The 12,485-nt window shown below is 37.1% G+C and overlaps 1 protein-coding gene across 2 annotated transcripts; it reads right to left on the minus strand.

Moving 5' to 3' along the window:
* Positions 1–1,814: 1,814 nt before the first annotated feature.
* Positions 1,815–11,973, minus strand: rnf180a (ring finger protein 180a). 2 transcript variants are annotated; one of them, XM_087785587.1, is made up of 5 exons: positions 11,461–11,973; positions 8,199–8,315; positions 8,009–8,115; positions 3,919–4,044; positions 1,815–2,109 (listed from the first exon to the last, which is right to left on the minus strand). In XM_087785587.1, exons 1-5 carry the CDS (start codon positions 11,917–11,919, stop codon positions 1,830–1,832), a joined length of 1,089 nt encoding a protein of 362 aa, XP_087641713.1. In that variant the 5' UTR covers positions 11,920–11,973; the 3' UTR covers positions 1,815–1,829. The 2 variants fall into 2 exon arrangements, with proteins under 2 accessions (XP_087641713.1, XP_087641714.1); XM_087785588.1 differs by having other exon boundaries at positions 1,830–2,109; positions 8,009–8,315.
* Between the last annotated feature and the right edge of the window lie 512 nt (positions 11,974–12,485).

The raw sequence follows: 12,485 nt of genomic DNA on the forward strand, positions 1-12,485 counted from the left end.
GGCCACATTATAAACTGACTGTGATCAGGGGCCACATTATAAACTTTGACTTTGATCAGGGGCCACATTATAAACTGTGACTGTGATCAGGGACCAAATTATAAACTGTGACTGTGACTGTGATCAGGGACCAAATTATAAACTGACTTTGATCAGTGGCCACATTATAAACTGTGACTGTGATCAGGGGCAACATTATAAACTGTGACTGTGATCAGGGGCCACATTATAAACTGTGACTGTGATCAGGGGCAACATTATAAACTGAATGTGATCAGGGGCCACATTATAAACTGACTGTGATCATGGGCCACAATATAAACCATGATTGTGATCAGGGGCCACATTATAAACTGTGACTGTGATCAGGGGCAACATTATAAACTGTCACTATAGTCAGGGGGCCACATTATAAACTTTGACTGTGACCAGGGGCCACATTATAAACTGTGACTGTGATCAGGGGCCACATTATAGACTGTGACTGTGATCAGGGGCAACATTATAAACTTACTGTGATCATGGGCCGCATTATAAACTGTGACTGTGAGTAGGGGCCACATTACAAACTGTGACTGTGATCAGGGGCAACATTATAAACTGAATGTGATCAGGGGCCACATTATAAACTGACTGTGATCATGGGCCACAATATAAACCATGAATGTGATCAGGGGCCACATTATAAAGTGTGACTGTGATCAGGGACCACATTATAAACTCTGACTGTAATCAGGGGCCACATTATAAACTGACTGCGATCAGTGGCCACATAATAAACTTTGACTGTGATCAGGGGCCACATTATAAACTGACTGTGATCAGTGGCCACATTATAAACTTTGACTGTGATCAGGGGCCACATTATAAACTTTGACTGTGATCAGGGGCCACATTTTAAACTGACTGTGATCAGTGGCCACATTATAAACTTTGACTGTGATCAGGGGCCACATTATAAACTGTGACTGTGATCAGGGACCACATTATAAACTGTGACTGTGATCAGGGACCAAATTATAAACTGACTGTGATCAGGGGCCACATTATAAACTTTGAATGTGATCAGGAGCCACATTATAAACTGACTGGATCAGGAGCCGCATTATAAACTGACTGTGATCATGGGCCACATTATAAACCGTGACTGTGATCAGGGGCCACATTATAAACCGTGACTGTGATCAGGGGCCACATCTAAGTATCTATTTATAAGATTAAAATGATCTTCTCTTGACTTTCAAACTAGAAAATAAAGACAATTCTCTTAATAAATAGTTCCAGGTTGTTTCACTGACACTATCTAACTTGCCTGTTTGAGACCTTGGATCCTGCGAGGGTTTGAGATCATCTGTCGTCGGTGAATTGAAAAAAGATCTTCTTCGATCTTAACATGGATGTAACGTGACCTTGTCCTTCAGAATCTTTGCGATGAAACACAAACGACCATGAACGTAAAGAATCAAATGAAAAACTAAAATAGAAAAAAGGCGGGAAAGAAATTTAAATCTAAAATGAACATTTTTCTGCAGTTTTATCAGAGTTTTTTTATAAGAAACATAGTTTGTTTTTAAACATTTCTTCTTATTTTCTTCTGTTGTCAAGAAAGTGTTGATTTGAAAGGTTGAATTCAAACAATAAAATAAATAAACAAATAAAACTTGATCTTCTTCATGTGATGCTAACAATGCTAACAGTTAGCATGTTAGTGAAGAATGAATCAATCATTTCATCCATTATTAACACCAAGAGATTCACGTGATCGACTTCATTGATCAGAACCTCCGACACGTTTCCTCCTTTTATTGATTTATTGATTGAGAACTTCATCAGATGTTCGTCGGACGATGAGTCGCCGGTTTGACTCCCGCGGGGTCAGAGGTCATCATCATCGGGTCAGAGGTCATCATCATCATCATCAGGACGAAGGGAAGAACAGGTAGCAGAGGAAGCAGAAGACGAAGAGGCAGATGATCCAGTTCACCGAGTGGATGTAGATCACCACCAGGTCCAGGTCCAGGTTCCACCCGCGTCCGTCGTCCCTGAAGTCCAGAGCGTCCAGACGGTATCCTCGGTGGTACTGACGGACCGGGCCGGACTGCTGCAGCCCTGGACAGTCACAACACGTCCTTAACGCTCGCAGGAACACAAGTGTCCGAGGGGAGGAGGCCCCGGGGCCAACCCGCTGAACGAATCACTCAAAAGTTTTTAATAAAAAACTATTTTAAAGCTGATGTTTGGACATATTTTGGTTTGAAAACAAATGAAAGCAGTTAAAACTTCGTCAAGAGTCATGTGGTCTGTAAATACTACAACACCAGAGTCAAGTACTGGACAATACTACACATATATACTTGTTACTACACTATCACAACACCAGAGTCAAGTACTGGACAATACTACACATATATCCTTGTTACTACACTATCACAACACCAGAGTCAAGTACTGGACAATACTACACATATATCCTTGTTACTACAGTATCAAAACACAAGAGTCAAGTACTAGACAATACTACACAAATATACTTGTTACTACAGTATCAAAACACAAGAGTCAAGTACTAGACAATACTACACAAATATACTTGTTACTACAGTATCACAACACCAGAGTCAAGTACTGGACAATACTACACATATACACTTGTTACTACACTATCACAACACCAGAGTCAAGTACTCGACAATACTACACATATATACTTGTTACTACACTATCACAACACCAGAGTCAAGTACTGGACAATACTACACATATACACTTGTTACTACACTATTACAACACCAGAGCCAAGTACTCGACAATACTACACATATATACTTGTTACTACACTATCACAACACCAGAGTCAAGTACTGGACAATACTACACATATATACTTGTTACTACACTATCACAACACCAGAGTCAAGTACTCCACAATACTACACATATATACTTGTTACTTCACTATCACAACACCAGAATCAAGTACTGGACAATACTACACATATATACTTGTTACTACACTATCACAACACCAGAGTCAAGTACTGGACAATACTACACATATATACTTGTTACTACACTATCACAACACCAGAGTCAAGTACTGGACAATACTACACATATATACTTGTTACTACACTATCACAACACCAGAGTCAAGTACTCTACAATACTACACATATATACTTGTTACTACACTATCACAACACCAGAGTCAAGTACTGGACAATACTACACATATATCCTTGTAACTACACTATCACAACACCAGAGTCAAGTACTGGACAATACTACACATATATACTTGTTACTTCACTATCACAACACCAGAGTCAAGTACTCCACAATACTACACATATATCCTTGCTACTACACTATCACAACACCAGAGTCAAGTACTCGACAATACTACACATATATACTTGTTACTACACTATCACAACACCAGAGTCAAGTACTCGACAATACTACACATATATACTTGTTACTACACTATCACAACACCAGAGTCAAGTACTGGACAATACTACACATATATACTTGTTACTACACTATCACAACACCAGAGTCAAGTACTCCACAATACTACACATATATACTTGTTACTTCACTATCACAACACCAGAGTCAAGTACTCCACAATACTACACATATATCCTTGCTACTACACTATCACAACACCAGAGTCAAGTACTCGACAATACTACACATATATACTTGTTACTACACTATCGCTAAATATCCCTTTATATCCCTGTATCGTGATACACATCAACACACTCATGTATTAATTTAACTATACAATTAATAACTAATAAAGGTTAAAATTAACAGATAAGAAAACGTAGATAATATGTAAACGCACATGAACACATATTGAATTCTTTATTAAAACTAAAAAAGGAAACTTTTAATGAAATTTACCTCCAAATATCCGGAAAAACTTCCTGCAACTCGGTAGCGGCCATTTTGCACAACTTGCCTTCTGGAAATGTATCTTTCTGGACAAATATTCCTTCGGGAAGAATGTTCGTGTCGTTCGATTCAAATCTGTCCAAAACACAAACAAATAAAAATAGCATGAATAGTCTGCAAAAAAAACACATGTTGACGAACATGTTGATGCTGAAATGATTCAAACTCAACATGTTGTTCTTCTTGAGTCGAACTGAGAAACCTGGTGTTGTATTTGATAAAGACATGTCTCTAGTTCAACTCTGCACAAAACTGACCAAAAACTGTTTCAACTGAGAAAAATCTCTAAACTTAAGTGTTGTCACAACAGGATCTTAATCTTATAATCCATGTGTTTGTGTCGTTTATACTATTTTAACAGTTTATTTTGTGTCTAAACAAGAAGGATCTGATTCGCCTGCAGTTCATACAAAACTCTGCAGCCAGAATTCTGAGCCGCTCTAGTAGAAGAACTCACATTTCTCCTTCAAACTCTTCACTGGCTGCCAGTTTCTTTCAGGATCATTTTAAAATTCTGGTTCTTACTTTCAGATCTATTCATGGTCAGACCTTCCATCAGTGATCTGATCCAGACTTACACCCCAGCTCGGGCTCTGAGGTCTGTGGATCAGAATCTACTGATGGTTCCTGAACTTCCGGACCAGAGGAGAGAAATCCTTCCAGACTGTTGCTCCTAAGCTTTGGAACCATCTCTGTGTTTGATGATCTACTGACTCCTTCAAGAAACATCTGTGTTTGATGATCTACTGACTCCTTCAAGAAACATCTCTGTGTTTGATGATCTACTGACTCCTTCAAGAAACATCTGTGTTTGATGATCTACTGACTCCTTCAAGAAACATCTGTGTTTGATGATCTACTGACTCCTTCAAGAAACATCTGTGTTTGATGATCTACTGACTCCTTCAAGAAACATCTGTGTTTGATGATCTACTGACTCCTTCAAGAAACATCTGTGTTTGATGATCTACTGACTCCTTCAAGAAACATCTGTGTTTGATGATCTACTGACTCCTTCAAGAAACATCTGTGTTTGATGATCTACTGACTCCTTCAAGAAACATCTGTGTTTGATGATCTACTGACTCCTTCAAGAAACATCTGTGTTTGATGATCTACTGACTCCTTCAAGAAACATCTGTGTTTGATGATCTACTGACTCCTTCAAGAAACATCTGTGTTTGATGATCTACTGACTCCTTCAAGAAACATCTGTGTTTGATGATCTACTGACTCCTTCAAGAAACATCTGTGTTTAATGATCTACTGACTCCTTCAAGAAACATGTGTGTTTGATGATCTACTGACTCCTTCAGGAAACATCTGTGTTTGATGATCTACTGACTCCTTCAGGAAACATCTGTGTTTGATGATCTACTGACTCCTTCAAGAAACATCTGTGTTTGATGATCTACTGACTCCTTCAAGAAACATCTGTGTTTGATGATCTACTGACTCCTTCAAGAAACATCTGTGTTTGATGATCTACTGACTCCTTCAAGAAACATCTGTGTTTGATGATCTACTGACTCCTTCAAGAAACATCCGTGTTTGATGATCTACTGACTCCTTCAAGAAACATCTGTGTTTGATGATCTACTGACTCCTTCAGGAAACATCTGTGTTTGATGATCTACTGACTCCTTCAGGAAACATCTGTGTTTGATGATCTACTGACTCCTTCAAGAAACATCTGTGTCTGATGATCTACTGACTCCTTCAAGAAACATCCGTGTTTGATGATCTACTGACTCCTTCAAGAAACATCTGTGTTTGATGATCTACTGACTCCTTCAAGAAACATCTGTGTTTGATGATCTACTGACTCCTTCAAGAAACATCTGTGTTTGATGATCTACTGACTCCTTCAAGAAACATCTGTGTTTGATGATCTACTGACTCCTTCAAGAAACATCTGTGTTTGATGATCTACTGACTCCTTCAAGAAACATCTGTGTTTGATGATCTACTGACTCCTTCAAGAAACATCTCTGTGTTTGATGATCTACTGACTCCTTCAAGAAACATCTGTGTTTGATGATCTACTGACTCCTTCAAGAAACATCTGTGTTTGATGATCTACTGACTCCTTCAAGAAACATCTGTGTTTGATGATCTACTGACTCCTTCAAGAAACATCTCTGTGTTTGATGATCTACTGACTCCTTCAAGAAACATCTGTGTTTGATGATCTACTGACTCCTTCAAGAAACATCTGTGTTTGATGATCTACTGACTCCTTCAAGAAACATCTGTGTTTGATGATCTACTGACTCCTTCAAGAAACATCTGTGTTTGATGATCTACTGACTCCTTCAACAAACATCTGTGTTTGATGATCTACTGACTCCTTCAAGAAACATCTGTGTTTGATGATCTACTGACTCCTTCAAGAAACATCTGTGTTTGATGATCTACTGACTCCTTCAACAAACATCTGTGTTTGATGATCTACTGACTCCTTCAAGAAACATCTGTGTTTGATGATCTACTGACTCCTTCAAGAAACATCTGTGTTTGATGATCTACTGACTCCTTCAAGAAACATCTGTGTTTGATGATCTACTGACTCCTTCAAGAAACATCTGTGTTTGATGATCTACTGACTCCTTCAAGAAACATCTGTGTTTGATGATCTACTGACTTACTTTAAGTTCTTCAGAAACAACAAGAATAAGATTAACATTAGAAAAGAAGAAAAAAATTGAAGTGAGCCCCCTGCTGAGCTCTTAGGAGTATGGCACTGTTTCACGAAGCATCACATTAGACAGAACAAGAGTATTTTTATGTACAGTTGAGAGTTTATATATATATATATATTGTTCATATGTCAAGTACTTGACAATACTACACATATGTACTTGTTACTACACTATCACAACACCAGAGTCAAGTACTCAACAATACTACACATATATACTTGTTACTAAACTATCACAACACCAGAATCAAGTACTGGACAATACTACACATATATACTTGTTACTACACTATCACAAAACCAGAGTCAAGTACTCAACAATACTACACATATATACTTGTTACTACACTATCACAACACCAGAGTCAAGTACTCAACAATACTACACATATATACTTGTTACTAAACTATCACAACACCAGAATCAAGTACTGGACAATACTACACATATATACTTGTTACTACACTATCACAAAACCAGAGTCAAGTACTCAACAATACTACACATATATACTTGTTACTAAACTATCACAACACCAGAGTCAAGTACTGGACAATACTACACATATGTACTTGTTACTACACTATCACAACACCAGAGTCAAGTACTCAACAATACTACACATATATACTTGTTACTAAACTATCACAACACCAGAATCAAGTACTGGACAATACTACACATACGTATATACTTGTTACTAAACTATCACAACACCAGAGTCAAGTACTGGACAATACTACACATATGTACTTGTTACTACACTATCACAACACCAGAGTCAAGTACTCAACAATACTACACATATATACTTGTTACTAAACTATCACAACACCAGAATCAAGTACTGGACAGTACTACACATATTTACTTGTTACTACACTATCACAACACCAGAGTCAAGTACTCAACAATACTACACATATATACTTGTTACTAAACTATCACAACACCAGAATCAAGTACTGGACAATACTACACATACGTATATACTTGTTACTACACTATCACAACACCAGAGTCAAGTACTCAACAATACTACACATATATACTTGTTACTACACTATCACAACACCAGAGTCAAGTACTGGACAATACTACACATATATACTTGTTACTACACTATCACAACACTAGAGTCAAGTACTCGACAATACTACACATATACACTGTCACCAGAGATATACACACTATGCATTATATCCTTGTATCGTGATACACATCAACACACTCTTGTATTAATTGAACTATACAATAAATAACCAACAAAGGGTAAAATGAACACAAAAAGTGTGTAGATGATATTTAACGCACATGAACACACATGTGTGTCTCACCCTCCTGGAAGAAGACTCGTGTGATGACGGTTCTGCAGAGAGGGCAGGGCGTGTTGGACGGACAGTTCTTGGCCAGTGTCCGGAGACAAGGCTCGCAGAAGACGTGGCTGCAGGGACGACACATGTACGGACAGAAGTAGACGTCCAGACACACGGCGCAGATGAAGCCGTCCTTCTGTCCAGGCCTCACCTCGTCCTCGTCCTCGTCCTCGTCCTCGTCCTCTTCTTCGCCGCCGCTGCTGCTGCTGCTGCTGCTGCTGCTGCTGCTGCTGCTGCTGCTGCTGCTCACAGGGTTGACGGTGCAACTCTGAGAGGAAACACAACAAGGAATGAATAAATCTGGACAAAATCATGACCCGCAGACGACACAAGGGATAAGAAGACAAAACAAATATTCAATGAAATATTTGTGAGAAAAAATCAGAAAGTAAAACAAATATTATGAACATTTTTAGGAAAATAAAAGCATTTCTTGATGAAATGTGTTGGAAAAAAAAAATTGTTTTTATAAAAAATATAGTTAATAAACTAAAACACATATACAATAAAATATTTAGAAAAACTACAAAATATATATTTTTTAGGAAATTAAACAAAATACACAAAGAAAAATAAAACAAAAACAAATATTAGTTATCAAATAAATCACCACAGAAAATAACTTTAATTATTTAATTTAAAAATAATGCTTAAAGAAAATAAAACAAATATTAAATATTTTTGAGGAATAAATCAAATAAATATTTAATGAAATATTGAAAGAAAATAAAACATATTTAATTGAATGTTTTTATCAAATAAAACACATATTTGATCAAATAATTTAGAGGAAATAAAAATAATTTAGAAATATATTTATTTTAAGGAAATTAAACGAAATAATAATGAAATACACAAAGAAAAACAAAACAAAAACAAATATTTGTTATAAAATAACTCACCCTTGAAAAGTATTTATTTAATAAAAATAAATAAACCATATATTGACCTAAATATTTTGGAGGAATAAATCAAATACATATTTAATGACATATTGAAATAAATCATATTTAATTAAAAACAATTATAAAATAAAACTTATATTTGACTAAATAATTTAGACAAATAAAAATCATTTAAAACAAATATACAAACATATATACGACAAGAAGGTTGCAGGTTCAATTCCTGCTTGACTCGTTTGTAATGATTCATGTGTCTCTGCACCCTGGAACTCTGGTTTCCTCCCACAGAAAAAACACCGGGTTGATTGACAACTTGTAAGAAAATGGTTCCATGTATCCATCATGTAACCTTTCCAGGGTGTCCCCTGCCTCTGACCCGGTGTAGCTGGGACTCTCCTGCGACAGTGGAGCATGTTTTGTGAAGAACTCGTTTCTGACGCTTCAGGAGGTAGAAGTTCCGGCGTCGCTCCAGGTGGTCACGTGACGCAGGAACATCTTCAACATCTATGACCTTCAGAAATTGCTTTTTCTGCGACACGTTGTCACCAGAGAAGCCTTTGAAGGACCTGACGATCAAAATCCAGCGAGACGTCGTCACTTCATCTCCACACCTTCACCTCCGCTTCCTATTTTCAGCTCCGGCTGGAGGAGAGTTGTGACAGCAGCGTCTGGAGGCCCCTGGAGGCCCCGTCCTCCTCCGGGAGTCATGTGGGTCCTGAGGAGACGCCGCCAGTGTTTCCACAGTAATTACCAGCTTCTCACCACAGAATCTCCCAGGATGCATCAGTACCACGAGGAGACTCGGCAAGATACGTGACACGTGATGGAACGACACGGTTGGACAAATATATAACAACATATAACAATATATAACAATATATAACAATATATAACAAATATATAACAATATATAACAAATATATAATAAATATATAACGAATATATAACAACATATAACAATATATAATAAATATATAACGAATATATAACAACATATAACAATATATAACAATATATAACAAATATATAACAATATATAGCAATATATAACAAATATATAACAAATATATAACAATATATAACAAATATATAATAAATATATAACAATATATAACAAATATATAATAAATATATAACGAATATATAACAACATATAACAATATATAATAAATATATAACGAATATATAACAACATATAACAATATATAACAATATATAACAAATATATAACAATATATAGCAATATATAACAAATATATAACAAATATATAACAATATATAACAAATATATAATAAATATATAACAATATATAACAAATATATAATAAATATATAACGAATATATAACAACATATAACAATATATAATAAATATATAACGAATATATAACAACATATAACAAATATATAATAAATATATAACAACATAAAACAATATATAACAAATATATAACAACATAAAACAAATGTATAATAAATATATAACAAAACAAATATTTAACAAAAAATGAAAAAACTAAAATCATTTCATGAAAATTTAATGAATCTGTTGATTCAACCAACAAATACGTACAATAGTACACATAAGTTCACACAAGAACAAAAAGGTAAAAACAACTACACACAAGTAAAAACAAGTATACACAAGTACAAACAAGTACACACAAGTACAAACAAGTACAAACAACTACACACATGTACACACAAGTTCACACAAGTAAAAACAAGTACACACAAGTACAAACAACTACAAACAACTACACACAAGTACAAACAACTACACAAAAGTTCACATAAGTAAAAACAAGCAAACAAGTACACACAAGTTCACACAAATACAAACAAGTACGATCAAGTACAAACAAGTACACACAAGTACAAACAAGTACAAACAACTACACACACGTACACACAAGTTCGCACAAGTACAAACAAGTTCACACAAGTACAAACAACTACACACAAGTGAATACAACTACACACAAGTACAAACAACTACACAAAAGTTCACATAAGTAAACACAAGCAAACAAGTACACACAAGTTCACACAAAAACAAACAAGTACGATCAAGTACAAACAAGTACACACAAATACAAACAACTACACACGAGTACAAACAACTACACACAAGTACAAACAACTACAAACAACTACACAGAAGTAAAAACAACTACACACAGTGAAAACGAACTGAATTATTTGTTGTCACTGAATATTTAAAATATAATATTTTCAATGATTGAAACGTGTATTTTTTTAACCATTGATTTTTTTAATTGAAAAGATGTAAATTCGTGTTGATTGAATTATTGAGTAAAGAAATGTGGATAATTTTTGGTTGAAATGCGAAAATATTGAATAAATAAAGCAACTTGATCATGTGATTCTATGTCATCACGTGATCTTCTCTGCCGTCTCATGATTGGCTGAGAGTTTGATCAGTAGCTCTGTGCTCTGTTGGTTTAGTCTGGCGACTCTATTATAGCAACATTTATCTTGAACTCACCTGTCTCTCCACCTGCTGCCTCCAGCGCTCCCTCCTCTTCTGCCTCCTCCTCACGCTCCTCAGCCGCTGACGCTCCCTCCTGCTCCTGCTCCTCTCTCCCAGGGTCGCGGAGGTCAAGGTCAGCTCCCTCCCCTCCTCCGGAGGCGGGGCTTGTGAGGAGGGACGTGGGTGAGGATCATCTGCGGGACCTGAACGTGTCGCTCCTGGTTCTTCAGAACTCAAGAGGAGACCAGGTCCGACCGTGACGACCCGTCTCCTCGGCTTCTCCTCCTGGACCGGGTTCCTCTCCGGCTTCCTGGGATCTCCTTCCCGGCCGCGACCCGGGGCCTCCTCCCTGCGGCTCTTCCTGTGGACCTTCCTCCCCGGGGGTCTCGGCAGCGGATCCGAGCCGCTCGACCGTCTGGAGGGCCCGGGACTCAGATCCTCCTCCGTGTCTCTCACTCTGACGCGGGAACTCATGACGGGTCCGTCAGGCTCCCATCAGCCATGGCCAGGTCTCCTCCGGGTCCTCCTGCGGCCCGGCATGTCCGTCAGGGTCCAGGAGTGTCTCTGGACCCCCGGACCTCCGGGACCTCCACTGGGTCGTTCCACAGTGTTGCCGAGACAAAGAAGCTCCAGTGAGGAACACAATGGAAGCTGTGTTTTCCCGACTGCACTTGAACTGCTCATTGTGTGAAGACAAAGGACAGTGAAGGCACCAGAAGAGTCGGAGCGTCAGCGAGTTTGTTTGTTCAGAGGATGAATAAATATTAGAGACGAATAGAAATAATAATGTTCGTTATATTGTTGGTTATTCAGGTCCAAACTCTAATCTTTAACTTTATCTACAAAGAAAGTTTTTTAAAAATTCATCTGGATCCATCCGTTCTTTGAAGGTTCTTCGCTCTCGGTATGAAGTTACATTTATTTCTATAGGATATAATTAAATACACACAAGAAATATATATAATAACTTCTTTCATATCAATGAGAAAAAACTGTTTAATTGAAGTGAAAAATAAAGAAACAAAAATACTTTAGTTTAA

The sequence above is a fragment of the Callionymus lyra genome, chromosome 1 (assembly GCF_982586985.1).
Source record: "Callionymus lyra chromosome 1, fCalLyr1.hap1.1, whole genome shotgun sequence".
NCBI lineage: Eukaryota > Metazoa > Chordata > Actinopteri > Syngnathiformes > Callionymidae > Callionymus > Callionymus lyra.